The sequence below is a fragment of the Sylvia atricapilla genome, chromosome Z, assembly GCF_009819655.1.
Source record: "Sylvia atricapilla isolate bSylAtr1 chromosome Z, bSylAtr1.pri, whole genome shotgun sequence".
NCBI classification, from domain to species: Eukaryota; Metazoa; Chordata; class Aves; order Passeriformes; family Sylviidae; genus Sylvia; species Sylvia atricapilla.
In genome coordinates, this window is record NC_089174.1 from 16,402,623 (window position 1) to 16,422,805 (window position 20,183).

Below are 20,183 nucleotides of genomic sequence, written 5' to 3' on the forward strand. Positions count from 1 at the left end.
TTTGATCAGTGTGGGAATGTAATTTTTCAACTGGAAGGGTGAGGGAAAAGGGCAAACAAACAGTTCTGTAGTTGTTGATAACTGCCTTCTCATGTTCAGTCAAATTTACAGCTCTTAAGTGGAGCATGAAATTTGTTAAAACAGGAAATATGGCAATATCTCTCAGAAAGGCATCAGGATTTACGTGTAGGCTCTTCCTTAGGTACTGTTACTGCATTTAGCACAAGTACTACCCCATAAACTTTGTACAGCACTTTTCTCATAAAGTCTCTTGTCTAACCCTAATTTAGGTCTGGGCCTTTATAATCAAGACTTCATTGTAAATTGTATCAGTTTAGAATTACATCAGCTGATTTTAATTTTCCCCTGGGTAGATAATTTACCATAGCTATGTTTATTTTAAGCAGCCTTCAACGTAGTCTGTAAGTAAAACTATTACTTCATTTTGTTAAATAGCAGTAGTGTACACTGGAAGTAGTTCTTCTGGCTTTCATCCAGAAAGATTATATATATATATATATCAGCAGATGAAGTAATTTTCAAGTAACCTGCACTATATTTTATTAGTTTTTCTTTGCAGATGTCTTGAGATGGACACTGCAGAAGTATAAGATATTATCTTTTGAAATCATCTGTTGTCGAGTGTAGGTATGCTTTTTGTAAACCATGCTGAATGAAGTACAGTAATTCAACTATTCTCTGTTTGATAAACCATCTGTTTGTCATTGTTGATTGCTGTCATGTTTTCACAGTGGTTGATGCAGACATTGCCTGCCATTACAAAAGGTCCCCGATGCACCTTTTTGCCTACAGAGTTCACACACACAGACTAGGTAAGAGTAACATAGGAAAATCAAATACTTAATAGAAAAAATGTTGACCCTGCAACATGCTTTTAAAAATATATCTCACTTCTTATGTATATTGATATCTTGTAGGTAAAGTAGTGAGTGGTTACAGAGTGAGAAATGGTCAATGGACATTGATTGGTAGACAGAGTCCACAACTACCACAGGTTGGTTGGGTTCTTTTTTGTTCTGAATGTAAATTTTAATTATCTTTGCTTCAAACTGAGAGGCTAAATTGTAAGTCACATGTCCACAGATTTGCGTCATGGAGTTTCCACTGATTATGTGCAGTTGTGCTCTTGGAAGTGATTATTGCCAAGTATTATCACAATTAGATTATGATGCAGAAGTCATTTCAGATACGTAGCACCGTCCTTCTCATCAGTGTCTGTTGACACGGAGGATATGAAACTCTTTCACTGATTGTGGTGAATCATCCTCTCTTTCAGGCATTCTACCCTGTGAAATATCCAGTAGACATTGGCTATGATGATATACTAGCAGCCAGATGTGTGTTCAGTGGGGAAGGCAGAACAACAGAGACACATATAGGGTAAATCTTATCTATTTGCTCCATTTCAGAACGTGTTTTTTCCAGGGGTTCGTTATATGTAGAAATGTTTTCGTTTCATGTCTTCTTCCAGCGTAATTCTAGGAGACAATTTCTGCCAGAATGTTTTGTTATGCTGTCTGGTCTGCTTAAGATTTAACTTCATACAATGTTCACTGGCGTTATTTACGTGAATATTCACTTTGCTCAAGTGTTCTGAAGTGAAGCAATGCTGCCAAACAACTGACTCTGATGTTGGGCTGATCTGTTTTTAGAGAAGAATTCAGAATATCAATCTAGAAAATACATTTTTTAATCAGGTGACATTATTAACTGCTCATAGTGAAATAATAAAGCTTCACAATTCTCAATACTATTTCAGAAACAAAATTTATAGAAGCTTATAAAATTCTGATATTTTGACCTATTGCAAAATCTAGCCTTAAAAAAATCTGGACTAATACTGCAGTAACTTTTTCTAGTATAAAATGTACAGGCTTTTATGAAAAATAATCAAACCAGAAATTACTACTCATAAAAAATAGGAAAATCTGAACTGTTTGTCACTGGTGCTGCTCAGCTGCAGGTGACAGACCCAGCACTATAAAATCAAGTGGACAACTATAGCTGTAAAACTATATATAATGTTAATACTCTCTTAGCTGGCTGTGGTTCTTTGAACCGTAATTGAATGCATATGTAGAGAAACACTGATAACCTGTGGAAGTCTCTCCATTCTGGGAGTGTGTGCTGCAGCATTCCAAGGAAAGAGATTTTTATGCCTTGAGTACCCTAAGATTGCATCTCAGTGGAGGTTTAAATGGATTCAACATGGATTTAACACCTTTCAGTGGGCAGTTAATATAGTAATGTGTAACAGTTAGAAAAAAATGAGTTGAGAAGAGGTTTTTACAAATATCATGACACTAAAATCATAAAACCTTAATTTAACTGCTAACCTTTTTTTCACAAGTTCAGAGTTTCTGTCACATTTCTGTAACTTTCCCCAAAGTAATTCCTGTTTGAATTATCCTTACAGTTTAAGAAACAGTCTTAGGAAAATTATGGTCTTTTCTTTCAATGTAGTAGTATTCTTTCAGTGGGGAAACTGTCGATCTGTCTTTTCCATTAAAGTAATTGTTATTATTATAGTTATTATTTTACTATTTTTATTTTTTATTATTTGTTTCCACTATAATATATGAATGTGTATTGTATGAACCATGTCATATTGTTTATTCATATTATCATTATTATTTTTAGTATTACTATCATTTATCTATTTATTAATATTTGGTAGTATTATATTTTACCACAAGTTTTGCTTTGTCCCACTGTGGTGAGGGCAGGAGTGGGGACAGTGAGTGACAGTACTTAACTACCATCTGAAATTAAACCACCACAAATGCTTAGATACAGTAACGTGTCAGGGGAAACACAGTTTGTGTAATTTCCACATCCCGTTTTCTACTGGAGTTTAAAGAGGAAGCAATTGTAGTGATGGATACTGGAGGTTCAACAGTGAAGTTAATGCTTTCTAAAAGCTTAGGCAGAGCTTGCCCAGTCAGAGTCTCATTTTTGTAGTCTCCAAGGGATGCCAAACTTCCAATGCCTAGAAAGAAAACCAATTGCCCTTTAGAAACAGTCTCTTCTCCCATGTTTCCTTTCTCCTCTCTGGCTTGTAGTATTTTTGTTGCTATGGTGAATAAATGAATGCTGCAGAATGCTGCTGGAGAAGTCAGCACTGATGTCTTTTGCAAACAGCTAATACACCACCTCGGTATTTTTTAAAGGGTGTAGGCTCATTGTTTAATTGTGAAAGCTAATTAAAAAAATCTTGCTGTAAACCCCTATAATTTATGAACTTTCTTCAAAAAGTCCTAGCTTATACATTGTCAGGACTGTAGCTCTAAACAAGATACTAACCTATATGGCAGAGGAAGAAACAGACCACAGTTGTAAGGAGGCCATATATACTCTGCTTCAGAAAATAGTATTTTTCTAAGAAATTTTTTTCTAATAAAAAAAACCTTACATGGGCCATGTAGCAGTAAAGAAGAGCCACTTCTGTTTCAAGTACAGGCACAAAAGTTATCAAATTTTGTTAGTGTTCTGTCATTCCCCTTGCACTTGTGCTTTTGTTACAGAAGCTTACAAACAAGTTATTCTCAATATGATTGTGCTATGTTCTCTTTAAAATATACTTACAGTATCTTAATATGTAACAAAAATAAATTTTGTAGTAGTCAAAACAGTGTGATTGGACAATAAATGAATGCATTTGATGAGGAAAGGGGGAAGATTTGTCATAAAAAATAGCTGCTGAGATGAAAAATGTATGTTATTTGCAGCAATTTCAAATTATATTTGTCCAAGATTTGTAGAGAAGTAAGCGAACAGTAGTGTAACGAATGATATAGCTCTGTCGTATTTAGTCAGAACATGGACACAATTGATAACACATTGGGAACTGTGTGGATTATGCTGAAGAATTGAGAAGGAAGAGCTGTTTAAATAGGTGCTTCAATTTTCTGTAAAATTCAAAGCAAATTCCTAGGAATTTCTAAGATATGTGGGTATTTGGTACACACTGCTTTTGTCCAGTATAAACCAAAATAAATTTCTGATATTCACTGCAATGCAGGTATTGCATGTTTTAGTTTGGGACATCTAAACATTGTTTGTAATGTTTTAGCATCCTGTTGAACAAGTTGGATGAATTAAATAACAGCTGTTCAGCTCATTATTTTCTAAGTGCCACATCTTTTCTGTTCCGTGTAGGGGTACTGCCAATGATGAAATGTGCAACTTTTACATTATGTACTATATGGAAGCCAAGCATGCTGTCTCATATATGACCTGCACACAGAACGCAAACCCTGAAATGTTCAGAAATATTCCGCAGGAGGCAAATATTCCTATTCCGGTCAAGTCTGATGTGCTGAAGATGATGCATGGACATCATGAAGGTGAAGAACAATTCCAATCCATTTTATTTGTGCCATCTTATGCTGACTGATGTATTTCTCTGTATTGGGTTGGTATGCAAAATTTTCATAAAGAGGTAGTGCAGTTCTGCATAAAATTCAATTTTCTAATTAACAAAGCATCATGGGATTCTGCTGTTGAGTTTTGTGATAATGTCTGCTGTAGTTTTTGTCTGTTTCTTTCTCATGTCATCTTCCAATTTCCAGCATATTTTTACAGCTGTGTGACCTGGGTGCCCTAAAGACTGTCTTCTTTTTCTGTGCCAAACTATATTAACAGTTTCCTAATGTTTACCTTATCTTTTATTTCCTACAAAATTGAATCATAATATTGCCCTAGCTTTCTAGATCCCACTGCTATGCTATGGGAGGAATCAAATTTTTACACTGAACTGTTGTAGGCATATAAATTGCAGATTACCTATTATGCAGAGGTAGTCTGACTGATGTGTTTGTGTAGCAAGTACAGTCTGTGTAGTTTTTTATTTCACTTTTTACTGTTGCATAGTGTAGTATGACCACTATGATAAAAATACCAAGTATTCATTTTAGAAGGGCATTTTTTCCTCAGTAGGGAGGTAATTCCCTTCACATGCAGAGGTTAACATCGTACCCTAAAGCCATTTTTCAGAACCTGAGGATAGTGATACAAGTTCTTTGCTGCAGCAGGCCAGAAAAGAAGAGAAAGAGATTTTTGATCAGGATATGCACTTGCTTATTTCTATGTTTATTTCTACTTCTATCTTGTAATACAAATCTTTTTTTTTTCCAGTTGTTTTAGTGCTGCGTTGTTCAACACAGCTACAGTTTATATATAAAAATACCAAATGTTCATTTCCAAAGGGCATTTTTCCACAGTAGGGTGATACTCAATTCCATCCACATGCAAAGGCTAACTAACATCATATCCTAAATCTATTTTTCAGAAAACAAGGATAATGATGCAAGTTATTTGCTGCAGCAGGCAAAAAAAGAAGAGGCAGAGATTTTGGATCAGGGTATGTACTTGTTTATTTCTGTGTCAAGTAAAGGACTCATGAATGAAACATACTGATAAATGATGTCCTGATTTTTAGTGAGTTGTGAAATTTTTCATCTGTTTCAATTGATGCAATTTGGAATGTTCTGTAAAGCTAATAGAATATAAGAAATAATCAAAATAATTAGTTTACCATTGATCTCTACCCTTGTAGGTAAAATTCATTAGTGCATTTTAATCTCATAATGTTTTCCTGTTCTTTGTTTAATTTGCTATTAAAGGTTGCAATTTATCTGTATGTGCGTAAATTCTATATGTAATGATTTGCTGTTGACTGTTCACTGATTTCTCAGTTTATACATATTGTGTATATCTATGTGTGTATTAGGAAGCAATGTTCTTATGCTTCAATATTTGCTTTACATGCAAATACTGAGTTGAGGTTGAGTGCAGCTGTTTAATACTGTATTGTTTTTCACTATATTTGTGTACATGTGCATGTATGCATTACAACTCACAAAAATGTGTGTAGTACTTAGTTCAAGGAAAATATGACTGCTATAAAGATTTTAGAAATACTCAGATTATTATTTATTTTTCAGAAATATCTTACACTCTACTTCAAAGTTATTGTCATATACTGTTAGAGATAAATTGCCTCAATATCAGGATTTTTCTTTAGAATAAGGGGAAGATCTCATCAGTCACAGATTCATAGAATTTCCATTCAACAGTATCAAGGTTTGAGGACTAAATTAAAGCAAATTTCCTTTTGCCTTTAAGAAGAGGAAAGATTGGCCAGGGTTTAGAATTTTTGGTATAATCTCCCAAAGGGGTTAGATTTTCTATGTACCCTACCATTTTTTAGAGTTAACTCAAATAATAAAGTTTTAGTTACATAAAACTAGCTTCTAGACTGTGGAACTGTCTTGAATGAAAGAACTTTGAACTATTAGAAACAGTATTTGCAGTGGCATATCAGATATTTATCTTAGTAATTTCAAGATTTATTTTTTAAGAAAGAAAATTCAAACTTTTAATGCTATTTCAGAGCAGAATGAGCTATATGTTTAAAAATGTACATCAAAATTCATGTTGACAATCTGCTTTACCCTTATGTTAACAATAAGTGCATTAGCATTTGATCAAGGTTCTTGTTATATGTATGTTTTACTGAATTCATTAGTGTTTGAAAAAAAGTGTTGAAAAAGGTCCTGCTGTTAAAATCTTTTTCATTTGTCTTTGAAACATGTATTTTGAAGATGTTTCTGCAATGCAGTCTGGTTTGCTGAGAGCACTATTTAATATACGTCGTCATCTAACCCGTTTCTATGGAAACACACAGAATTGTTTTGTTCGTTTGAAATCACTTGGGTTCATGATGTGAAATACCAAAACACAATCGTTGCTGTGAATTAAATTTCGTGTTCTTAATTATTAGATTAAGATAAATTCTCCCATCATTTACAGGAGCCTGTCTTCAATTTTATATTGATACAGCTCTAACTTAGTTGAATTATGTCTGAGTAAGCAAAACAACAGGAAAAACCGGTTCAGGTTTGGTTTTATTTTTGTCTCCAAAGAGGCAAAGTTGAGTGGCTGGTTTAGAAATTAGGTTTTGATTCTGCAAGTGCTCCCCAGATACAGTGGGGAAACCAGGAGCTGAAAATGGTCTGCAAAATGTGCCTGTAAAAATTACATAGAAATTGGAGTTCATTTTTGTGGGGCAAATCAGTTTTAAGCAATGGTGTTACCAACTCATCCATCTCCTCAAGTAACTTCAGTGACTTAGCCATTAGGAACCAAATTTGAAAAAGACTTAATGACAGGAAAATTCTGCAGTTTGGAGGAAGGAGGCAGTGGACTCTACGTGGAAGCACATACATACATCCATACACTGGGATTCAGGTCATTATGCAAGTACATCCTTTCACAGAGGTAAAAGTCATAACTCTTTCCCTTTATGGTCTGCCATGACATAGTCTGCATGATAACCTTATCTACAAAGCACAGAGACACCAGAAACTGAGTCTTTGATTAGTTCTGTTCCTGCTGAGCTGCTGCTCAGTAAATTCAGCCTTTGATTTGATCTGAAGAAAGCACATCAACAACTTTCCAATATCTCTGTGTTTTATCTTGCATGGGTTTCTTTCTTTGTTATTTATTTTGTTTTAAAAGCTTATTTTCACCTCCTTAGTTCCAGGCAACTGAAATAAACACTGTTAGTTCACTGTTACTGCAGTGAACACTGAAATAGTTGTTAAATTGTTGTGCTGCAATGTGTGATGCCATGATGATTTTTTGCCTTTTCTTTTTTATACCTTTTATGTATTCTCAGTATTCTTAGCATACATACTTATAATTCATTAAGCCTGATATCACAGAATCACAGAATGTGTAGGTTGGAAGAGATCTTCAAGATCATTGAGTCCAACCCAGCCCTAACCACCTCAACTAGATCGTGGCACGAGTGCCACATCCAGTCTCTTTTTAAACACACCCAGGGACGGTGACTCCACCCCCTCCCTGGGCAGACTATTTTGGCATAGCAGGTATCTTGGCATAGTCTTGATATTCTGCTAGGCAAAACTCCAACATCCTAAAGACCTCACAGATGGGGGTCTGAAAAACCTTACACTGTCTTAAGAAACCAAAGCTCTCTCTAGAACATACTTTATAAACTAGACTCAAGCCCCATCTAGGGAAGAATACTTTAAAATGAATAAATGTCATGCCATTAATTTAAACTTCTCATTCAGGAATCTTTTTCCAATATACTAATCTACAAATTCTGTAAAATGGTATATGTAATATACTGTGTGTGTGCATTTTGGCATATTCCACCTTGAAAAATTGTTGCACCTAAGGATCCTTATTAGATACTGAGATAATGCTTTTATCCCTTAGCCATGTTTGGCTCATAGTTCTAGAACCAGAGAAAAGGCATCAGAGGTACTTGCTAATCTGGAGGTTAGAGATATGGTCAAAGAGACAATTTTTACATCAGTACTCTTAAATCTAAGGATTTGCCTCAAAAGGGGAAAACAAATAAGTCTGCCATATGAAAGTATCTGCCTACAAATAATGTGTATATCATATTTTGCCTGGGCATAGAGGTACCTCCTGTCACACTCAGTATGGTTATTATATTGGTACAACCAGGTGTTATCATTGCTTTTACATTACACTTTCAGTTTCATCATCTTCACTCATCAGAGGCACATTAATAAACAATGCAAATATATAGAAATAAGCAGTAACAATCACAAAGTGAACCAGCACTCTGCATGAAGACAAAGCCAAATCTCTGCTGTGTTAATATTTAACTGAACTTATCTTAATGAGACAGACCTCATTATATAGTTTCTGAAACAGCAGTGAAGATAAACTGTTCTGAGGAAGTGAATTATTGTAGGAAATGCAATTGATTTACATGTTTGGTGTATCAGAAAGTTTACTGTTCCTGCTTAATCATCAAAACCCTAGTAAAACAAATAAGATATATGTTTATTTTTTGTTCATCAGTAGAGGTTTAATTAAATTGTAATCAATAGATACAGTAGAGCAAAAACCATTTATTTGTTTGCATTCACCGTCTCTGCCATATGTCTTTATGTGTTGAAAAATACTTAAATGTGTTTCATTCTGCTTGTCAGTTTCCTGTGGCATAGTACACTGTAGTGTAGTGCAGGTTTGCTTTGGCATTCAAGCAGTAAAGCAGCCTTTACCACTGAGAAAGTTTGCTGATGGTGTACCTGAAAGCTTTAGAAACTTGTGCATATAAACAGTAGCAGGAGTAGTTTCATAAAAACAAGGAAAGCATAAGACAGGTCATAGTTATTTAGATTTGACTAGCTCATGATTTGATATCTCAGTTTGTATATATTAGGTATAATCATAAACTGAAGCAGAAGGGGCAGAATTTTTACTATTAAAATTAATACAATTATTTGATTATATTACTGTTTATGTTTCATATATTATTATTTAATATATTTTATATATTAAAACATAATTAAATATGTTTAAATGGTTTGAAGCAAAATTCAAGGTTGACTTGAGCTGAAAATTCACTAGCAGCATATAAACAAAATTAGATTTTGGATTTTGTTTCAGTATAGCATATATGTACACATATGTATGTCACGTACACATATGTGGGAGAGCAATTAGTTGAGATTTTCGTTGTATTTCTGGTATTATGTTTGCCATGACACTTACAAAACTACATTTTTATTTCTGTCTGGCTTACGGTATTTAGGAGTTAGTACCAAAGAAGTAATATATATTTTACTTCTGATGGTGGAATCTGAAGTGAGTCAAAGTTGCCATTGCTCTCAGCACTGATGTTGAGTACTATGAATACAGTGGGATTTTTTTCTCTTATCCCTGATTATATCTTTGTTGCCAGGAGATGACATTATTACAGGAATTCAAATGGGAAAGTTCAGTGTTAAGGAACATAAGATCTTGCTTTTGCCATGTCCCAGGTAGATTCACGTGAGGTCCCTTTTTCACAGCTGAATGTGTTAACTGAAATCCTATTAAACCTTCTATGTTTAAAGTAATATTGCAGTTTCAGTCAAGCATTCAGATGTTAGCTTCTGTAAAACTGAGCTTCACATTTGCAGTCATTACAGTTGCTGACTAGTGGTGAGATAGGTTGCAAAGAAAACACCTAATTGCAGTTGTGCCTCCTTGTTTTAGAGATTAAAATACATATAGTGAAATAGTACACAACAGACAGAAAATATTACAGCTCTGTAGTCTAAGTCAATTTGATGCTCTCTGATTACAGTGTATTTTTCTCTAGACTCTTGCGAGAGTTGCAGAAGTGGTTTCTAGGTAGCTAGGAAGTCTGATGTCAAGATCTGTTTTCTCAGTCTTTGAGGATATAAAAAGCAAAAAACTGAAGCTAAGTGCATATACACAGGTGCTGCTGAAACTGACTGGAAATATGGCTTGAATGCAAGGTGTGGAATATGATACAAAGTACCCTGTAAATTCACACTCAGATGTTTCTAGGTGGACACGCAAAATAAATAACCATTCTGTTTGTCTCGCAAAGTAACAGTAATTATGGAGCTTAATTTCACAGTACATGTGCAAACGTGCTTTAATGCAAGCATCTATTTCATAAACAGAGATGATCGAATAAAAGTGTTAGGAGAAGTCTTTCTCTTCGGTTAAAATATTGATTCAGGAGTTCTTGGAAAAGGAATCTTTAAGTAAATTTAAATACACATATATAGCGATGGCCCATTGACTGTATGAGGAAATTTCTTTGTAAAAAAATTTAACGTCATGATCTGCACAAAATGGAGTCTGAATAAAGGTTACACATAAATCTCCTGTTTATTACTGGTTGGATGCCTACCCCATCTTTTAATTATTTTCAGTTGCATATGACTGCACACACATGCACACACACACACAGAGATAAGTATTTTGCATATGGTATTTGTTAGCTGGAAATATTTTGCTAGGTTGTAGGTGAATCTCTGAGATGGGAAGCTGAAATGTCTGTGTTGAGTTACATATTTTCTGTGAAGGTCTGCATGTCTAAGAAAAGCTTGTTCCGGTAAAAATACATTGAATTACATCTTTTTGCATCTGGGATAGAAATGTCTAATTGGCTTAAGTGAAAGAAGGAGGTACAGCTCCTCTGCTCTCTGCCCATCTCTCTTTTGTTTCCTTAAGGGTGGGAAAAAAAAAAGAGAGGGTGAAATATGAAGAGAGGCCTGCAACATCTTGTGGGACAGGTGTTGAAAGGAGGAGGAAAGGAGAATCAGCATGCAGGCAGGTCTTTAGTTTTTCAGTAGTGTGTTTTTGTGATAATGTACATCGCGAAGCCATGGAAGCAGCATCAACCAATAAGATGATGTATTTTTATGCCAGCATGGGTTACATTTCTTTCTAAAATAATTTTTTTATAATCTACCCTTGCTAGTTTGTATATGATTGTAAGAAAAGAGAGGAGTTTGATTTGGTAGGTGATTAAAAATCCGTAGGAGAGGCTTGAAACAAAAGAAAAATTTGTGTTCCAGTTATTGATGAGGGATGCGTAGAATGAAGTGTTTAAGACATTTTTAGATTAAGGCCAGACATACAAGAAGACCTTCAGATATTTTCAGGCTTTGACAACATGTTTAGGGCTCAGATTATATGAGATTTCTTAAAGTACAAAAGTAAGATAAAAGTAACTGAATTAAACCTTGAAGGAAATTGGTACTAAAAGATAGTAAGAGTGATATATACTGCTAGGAAATTTTAATTAGGGAGATTCAGAATAGCAGAGGATTTGCGTGCTCTCTCAATACTGAATGATCCTGCTTTGTAAAATAAAGTTGTAAATAAAAGATGAGCCTTTGATTTGGTTAGGATAAGGCTATTCATAATCTTTACAAAAGCATCTTCAGCACAGTAAAAAAAAGAGCATCCGATCTAAGAAAAAAAAGGCAGTTGGTACAAGTTGAATATCTAAGCAGGAAAAGAGTTTAACAAGCATGGAAAGAAGCCATTTTAAATTGAATGTTTCGGTCTTCACTGTCTGACCCTTGATTTATGTTATCTGGCTCTTAAAATTACAGAGGGACGTTTCCTGAGTGTTTTCTAAAAGTCTGCTTATCAATAAGCAACTACAAAATCTGCTTATAATATCATTAGTGTGTCTGAAGAAATTGAAAGTGTAGTAGATTGTATTAGTACAGGAAGAGTTCAGAGAAATAGAGTTATATCACAAATCTAAACCAAAAGAAAATTATTATTACTATTGGAAAAATGTTTTACTTTTTTATAATTTTACTGTCTCTTTTTTTAAATAAAGCATGATGATGCTTAAAGAAATAAATTTGAAATAGTAGAGCTCCTCTGTTATAAACGTATTCTCACCTGGGTAATTTTGTGAGACTAAATGTATTGCAAAATATGTACTGCATGAAATAGAAATTTCAGGTGGAAGAGGTGCACCCTGTGCTGGAATTCAAATGTCTGTGGTATATCCAAATGAGTACAGTGAAGTGCTGTGTAGTAAAACCATTGTCTTTACTGCTAGTCATCTAGAAGTAGCTAATAAATATATTTTACTGTAACAAAATGATTGGTTATTGTCAGGAAATCATTACTGGTCAGGAAGGAAAGAAAAGAACAGGGCAGTTGGGTAGCTCCAAATGTCTTGGTTTATCTGGTTTTGATTTGTTGATGAGGAACAAATGTCTGTAAAATGTTATATTCAGTGAACATTCTTCATCTTTCTTCATATTTTCACTCAGCTTTCACACTTTCCCATTTACAAACTCCTATAACCTCCATCTTTAAAAAAATATACTTAGGCTTTCAAAACATATCTACATTAAAATATTTTGACCGAAAAAGGAAGGATGATTGAAAATCAAAATGCATTTATATTGCGGCAATAGTAAAGGCCCTTCTTAAGGACATGCAGACATAGAATTAAAAAGAGATTTAATTTTTTTTTACCTTTTCTTCCATCCTTTTTTTAGCTCTCTAAGCTGCTTAGAGATGCCTTGAGAGCAGATGCAATTGCTGGTATTCTTAAAATATAGTCAGTTTGCCTATGCTGTAAGTGCACATCACTGTAGGGCAGTGAGGGTGGCCAAGAAGCTCTAGAGCAGCTTAACTCTTTTCATTTCTTCGTATCTATGCCTCCCAGCCCTTCAAATCCCTTCAAAAAGAAAACAGCCTTACTTAATACTTTTTGGTTCTTAGGAATCATTCCAATACTTTCATCAAAGCAACAGATTAAATCGTGACTTGCATGAAAAGTAACAGCAGACTGAAAGATATTTTGGAAGGTTTTTTGCCTATTGTGTCAAACACTGTTAAATATCACTTGAAACAGACATTAGGTTTTGTTCACTTATGTAATGTCATTCCATGCCTTTCTCCCATTCTGTTCTCCCATCAATGTTGTCTTACATATGTCGTAAGTCAGTCATAGCTGGACTCATGTAATCTGACCATGATTTCATTTAGGAAGGGGACAGAACCCCTGAACATTCTGCCACCTGAACCCACTAAACAGAAGCATGTCATGCTAAGACAGAAACATGCCGTCTCAGAATACACCCCATTTTATTCAGACATAACTGGGGAGGCCAAAGTCAACTGTGAAAACTTGATTCTTGGTCCTATTATGATAGGAGCAAGACATGAGCTTGGAAGGAAGAATATAAAGTCTAAAAGGCATCATGTTCTTGTCATCATGTCATGAAGGCATCAGACACCATGTGATAAGGCATCAGGATGCCTTATCTTTTTTTTCTAAAATGTAGTAAAATGAGATTTCACCTATATATCTGAACAGGTACACATTCAGGCTCTCTGGACAGGCTTACCATTGCTGAACTTTGGATCAGCCAAATTAGCTTGATCCTGCAGTACAATGGCTAGATATTTCATCTAGACTGGAAATTGGTGCTTCTGACAGCACCATGATGTGCTGCTGAAGGATAATAGACAGTGATTGCTCACTACAAACTGGGGAACTGGTGCTGGAAAAAGGAGATTTGTGTTAAAAATAGAACCATAGAATATCTAGAGTTGGAAGAAACCCATAAGGATCATTAAGACCAACTTCCTGCTCCTCACAGGGCTATTTAAAACTAAACTACATGACAGAGAACATTACATATGTAAACTGCTTTATCAACCTTAATCTGACCTTTTATTAATCAGATGAAGGTCAACTCATGTTTTGCAATTAAATTGCCAGTGTTATGATTTTGTTTGTGTGAGAGTATACCAATACATTTTTCTGCAAAAGAGTTCTGATAGTGTAGAACCATCATAGGAATATGTTTATGCATTGTTTCATTCTTGAGATATTGGTCTTGACAGCTATCACTTCTTCCAGAAGGAGTAAACCGCAGGTGTTTGTAGCCATTATCTTTCCATAGAGGAATTTGGGCGATAGTTTGCATGTAAGAAATACATGTATCTTCTCTGAAAGTGACCTAATCAGGTAGCTTCTCAGATACTGCTCTGCTACATTTCAGTTTCTTCAGTAAGATCAAGTTGTTGATTCGCCCATGTCTTTGTCTAGTCATACTCAGACATTCTAAGGACCAGGCTGTCTCATCACAAACAAGACCAAGCAATGTTCCTTTCCTACTGAGTATCTTCAGAAAAATAACACATTCAACTGTTCCAGCTGGTACAAGACCACTGTAAAGCAGCAACACAAGATGTTTGCCGGATATTGCTTTGCACAGAGCTTTTACTCAGAATCAACATGAGTCTGCTCTTCGCTATTTATCTCTAGCAAATTCTGAAATACTTCTTAAAATTATGCTTTCAGTGTGTGGAATTTAGGATAGAGTTGTAGACACTGGGTTATTAGGAAACTTAAATTCTTCACTTCCGCATCTTTTGTGCCTTGTAAATACTCTGAGTTCTGTCAAAACTTCTGTCAGGACATTGACAGGAGACTTCAGCCTAGTGTTTGTGCCAGAAGTATGGAGATACTGGTCACGTATGTAGACTTAATTGATGTTTTTTGAACTTTGTGTGTGAAGATTACATGTTCATTTTCTCAAACACATTTGCTTAAGGAAAGGATAACAGCTTCAGGGCAGCTCCACTTCTGACTACTTCTGTTCTCTGATGTACACCGTTTTCCATACATTCAGACAGTTCCTAAATATTTTTAACTGTGGTTATAAAACCCCTGCTTAGTGAAAGCTCTAACAGGACAACTCAGCTTGCAAAATACCTCATCTATAACCATGGATAATGGCTATAGCACTCAAACTGCCCTACTCTATAAATAAGTGTTCAAAGATTCCTCATATGTCTTATGGCCATTGGCTCAGCTCTAGGAGAAAACCAAAACAGATTTGAGTTGGACTTGAATCCCCGATTAACAGCTTCTGTAAAGATCCCTGGAGTTTGCTATGAAGGCATCCTTTCCTAAGAATTATTCCATGGATATTTTGTGGTTTTGAGTGGAATTCTCCTGCTCTCTTTTCTTCTTGTCCTCTATTAAGCCCTATCCTTTAACATTTTCTTTTGAAGAAGCTGATATCAGACAGGTAAACAAAAGAACTTCTTTGTCTTTTTATTACTATTAATTTTTAAAACAACAAGCAGTATCTATTTTAGAGACTGGGTTCATTATTCTGTGACAACACTTGCACACCAGAAATAGAATTCAGTGCTTTTGGCTGAAGCAAGAAGCAGTAAAAATTCTTCACTCAAGTGAAGAGATGTTAGAGTTCTGAAACCTTTGTAAAAACTGTACTATGTCCTTTGGCAGGCAATAATTACACATCAGTTGATTAGACAGTTTATATAGAACTAGGAGAGAGTGAACTGTACAAGGATCATTAAACTTGCTTTATAAAGGCCTGCAGTTTAAAATAGCATCAGGCTTGTTTGTTTAGGGAGACTTCTCACAGTTACGTTAGGGAGAGCAATGATTTTACCACTGAGCTCTCATTGGAAATGGTTGCATGTAGGTCATCTGTATATCTCCAGCCACAGATAAAACCAAACCAATTTTTTTTGTATAACATTCATACCATTTTTAAAATGTTGGGGAAGAAAAACGCCCATGTAGAGTATTGTAATGCCGAATATTTCCTTAGTAAAGATTTCAGCTGTGTTTCTGCTTCAGCACCAGTTGATGGTTGTTTTAATAATTAAAAATATTCCTTTGTATGGATATGGTTTGTATCCAAAAACTTCTGTGATGTACTTTTAAAATATTTGGGGTTTTTTGTAATCAATACTTGGATTCGTTAAGTGACAGTATTAAAATAATGGAGTGCTTTAGCTTTAAGAATTGCATTTGAAGCAAATAACTCGTATTTGTTATATAGCTTAATGGTTTTGTCTCTTCTCTAATTTGCTTTGTTAATTTCAGTGAAATTGGCCCTGGTACTTCAGTAATTATTTTCTGACCGAGTGTGTCATCTGGGACATTTCATTTCCAAGGGCAAGGAAGACAATCCTACTCAAAATCATTGAACAGGGACTGTTTAATAACATGACAGATCCTCTAAGGATCATTTTCAAAAGACTTAATTTCCTTTGTCCCAGGCTGCAAGTGATGATTTCTGGTTCCGAATGGGGTTTTTTGGGTTTTGATTTTTTGTTTGTTGCAAGGGTGGGGTGGTGTTTGTTTCTTTGTTTATTTCTTTGGTTTCTGTAGAAGCTTCATTATTTATAGTTTCACTTTTCTAAAAAATGTCCCATATAGCCTGTCATAAAATTATACAGCTTTTTAATTACAACTGATTTTTGTTTGAAATAAAAGGATGCTTACTTGCAGTAACTCTTAAAGCACACTGAATGTCTCTTTCCACTCAAATGATGTAGTGGTATTTGATGGAACTGATAATAGTTTCAGGCAGCCAGTAAATTCTGTTTTCTGGGGTTTTTTTTGGCTTTGGAATGTACTGAAATGTTTGTTGAATGCATAAGAAAATGACAGTGATAACTGCATTGCTAGCAAGCACATTGAGAATATAGTTTTCCCTTCACTGCCAGATGATATCATGACTAAGGAGTGTAACTGTTTGGAGTAAAAGAAGAAGTAGAACCCAGACTGAATAAATAAAAGCAAATTTAATGGACCATATCTTTTTTGTACAGTGGCTGCTATGGAATCTGTTTGCAAATGGGAAATTTGGTTCTCTTGCAGCTTAAGCTTCTTATACAATGACAAACTTCAAAGAATTATGTTTCTTAAAGTGTCATGTATTATCATGTATTAGACTATTACTGTCTTTGTAAATGAAAAATTTGATAAAACTGTAGAATTTTTCCCTATTTTCTGAAAATATGATAATTCTACAGCAGCCTGGCAAATCCAGGTAATCCCATCATAAATATTTTTGTACTGAAATGTGCACACTTTTTCCTTTCTCTTTCATTTTCCCTTTCTCTTTTTCTTTTGTTCCTTGTTCCCAAGAACATCTCTCCAGCGGTGATGATTTTTTGATGCCAGAGTGTCAGGTAAAAGTGGGCATCTATATGTAATTTCAAGGCAGTAAAGATTTGACTGTATCTTTTCATACTAGAAACCTGTCTTCTTCTGTTCCGGAGGCTGAAACAGCACCTCTTTGTTACTTTCATCAATAACTGTTGGAATAACTTCATTACAGTTTATGTTGCTGAAGCCTTCTAAAATTCCTTGATCTGTTATAGTTGGTTTATTTTCTCCTTTACTCTTATCTTTTCTCTTTTCTGTACAGGTGATTTCTATTCACTCCTTTCTAAGCTGCTAGGAGAAAGGGAAGATGTTGTGCATGTGCATAAGCATAACCCTACAGAAAAAGCAGAATCAGATCTTGTAGCAGAGATTGCTAATGTAGTCCAAAAGAAGGATCTTGCCAGAGAGATCGCAAATCATGATGAAAGGGACCATACTATTCTTGTCAAAGACAGAATTCAGAAATTTCCCAGACTAGAGTCTACCTTGAGACCACCAGAGAACAGACATTTCTCTTTACAACAATTTAAGCATGGTGAGGGAAGCTGGGAAAAAGAACATAAAGGAGGTGGGTTGGGGTTAATTTTATACACTGAAATGCAATGTAAGAGCTGTGATCCACATTAGCAAAATCTGAAGGGAATTTCAGGTGAGGCTTGGAAGTATTTTACGTGATGTTCTTTCTAATTATTGAAATATTCTGCCTCTAATTTAGAGGTATTTCACGGGGCTTCTTTCCCCCTTCCATGGGTGAAGAAAGAACGTGTGCTGATTAAACAAACCCAGTATTTTCTGAACAGTACAGTTTTTTTCTACTCTTAAGACTTTTACATTATGATTTTATATCAGTTATGCTAAAACAAGGTACACATACAATATAGTAATCACAGGAAGTGAAGAATTTAATACAAGTAACTACTATAAAATGGTTACTGGAATGATGAATACATTTTATGAATTTGCTGATTATCTTGATCTGTCAGATACACAATTGTATAAAATTTGTTGCTGTAATTCTGTCAGATATTTTTCTCTCGTTAAGAAAGAGTGGTAGGTAATCCTAAAAAATTCTTCATAAGTAAAATTTCCTGCGTATTGATTTCAGATTGGGCTTGACTCTCCAAATATTCTTGTACAAGCTGTTTTATTGTGCTAGAAATAGAATTTATTCCCTTCAGGTTTCTATGACAGCAGAAACCATGGAATTACTGTGTTTGTTTTACTTGCATTTTGGTCTCTGTGATATTGATTGTCCTTAGTCTTACTTGCTAATGTGGAAAGCCAGATAATGCAGCATGTGATGAGTATCTCATAAAAGAGGCTGATATGTATGCATGAAAACCATCTGTATCCATAAGCTGTAGCCACACATGCCAGCTTTTATGTTGCAACCACCGTGATTGATGTGTCCAAGTACTTTTGTACACGTATATGTATCTTCCATCAACCATTTGATTTTTATTTCTGTTCTTAATGTTCACAATACATGTTAACATGTATTGTGTCTGCTTATATGAGGTTCTGTTACAGTGTTCAAGCTCACCAAAATCCTGGGTTTGTATTTAAAGAAAACCAAAGATGAGGACTTTCCAGTGTTACGTTGTGCAATCCAGTTAAATAAGCGCCTGTCAAATTATTGGCATAGGGACAAAAAACAGGTGGAATGTTACTATGTGCCTGACATATGTGTAAATCATAAATAATTCCGTAAACCTCACTGGAATTACATGTTCAGGAAAGTAACATGGATAGCATTTCTGCAAAGCAGTTTGTTCAGTTTAAACAAATAATATGTGGTACGTACAAGGCAAAGAAGAAAATTTCTATTTTCACTCATCCAGAGGAGGGAATGTCAGTGAGCTGAATAAATGGCTTAGTTTGACATACCTTATAGCATGATTCTAACTCAGAAAGTATTTGTTTGGAGGTGTCAGTAGACATATATTCATTTGGGAAGAATTTGTTGGTGGAGGATTAGTTAATAAATGAACTTTTAAATGGTGTAATTTTGAGGTATAGGAAAAAAGAAAACCAACATTTTCTTAATGAGCATTTTTGGGGGTGTTTTTTCGTGTTTGTAATACCTTTAACCATAGAATTCCTGACCTGCAGAAGCTCTCAGTACTGTCTTTGGGCTAAAGAACATTTATAGCAATAAAATCTTTTAAGTATGTATTTTGGTCCTTTTTAGGACCAAATTTGGAAAAATTAGGACCAGTATTTGCATATTTAAAACAAAATCTTCCATAAGAGAATTTTCCTCCTCTTAGGAGAGGAGAAAAAGTAAAGTTTTCTTGATGTAATAAAAAATTTATCCCCTTTGTAAAAACCTTTACTGGATTGAATTGAAAAAAAAAAAAAAAAAGTCAGTTTTCTTTAGACAAGACTCTGCTGTTTAATTAAATTCATTTAACTGTTTAAGAATCACTAGTATTAAAATGGTTTAATATTTTTAGTCTTGCAAATATTCCAATCTTTAACATGTAATTGGCCTGAAATATCAAGTGGCTAATACAGTAAGTGAAGTTGTTATGAATGTTCAAACCTTATACTACTGCTCTTCCGGTACTGTTGTAAGCTTGTTACCCTAAACTGGTCACTGATCTGTCAGGCTGTTATTACCACTGCAGCTAGTACAATTATACCCTCTAACTCAGTCGAAGAGTATAATTTTCCAATTTTCAAAACTCCTTTGTGCAGTGCTTAATTAAAATTTTCAGGATTTAAATGAGTGTTCTGATGGCAGGGAGTAAATGCAACATGACTTTAAAAGTTAGCAAAGTTAAAAGGCAGAATGACCTTCCAGGAAATTCTGGACAGTAAATTGCAATTGTGTGTCAATAAATAAGGCTTTCATCTTTCA

General features: G+C 34.8%; 1 protein-coding gene across 2 annotated transcripts in view; it reads left to right on the forward strand.

The window, feature by feature from the left end:
• The window catches only part of PAM (peptidylglycine alpha-amidating monooxygenase), a 124,543-nt gene that overhangs the window by 83,544 nt on the left and 20,816 nt on the right, over positions 1-20,183 (forward strand). Inside the window, exons 10-15 of one of the 2 annotated variants that reach the window (XM_066339337.1) lie at positions 753-833; positions 939-1,015; positions 1,298-1,401; positions 4,180-4,367; positions 5,312-5,383; positions 17,583-17,888. In XM_066339337.1, the coding sequence (XP_066195434.1) occupies positions 753-833; positions 939-1,015; positions 1,298-1,401; positions 4,180-4,367; positions 5,312-5,383; positions 17,583-17,888 (828 nt within the window). The remainder of the gene's footprint in view (positions 1-752; positions 834-938; positions 1,016-1,297; positions 1,402-4,179; positions 4,368-5,311; positions 5,384-17,582; positions 17,889-20,183) is intronic. The other variant, XM_066339338.1, reaches the window with a different exon arrangement.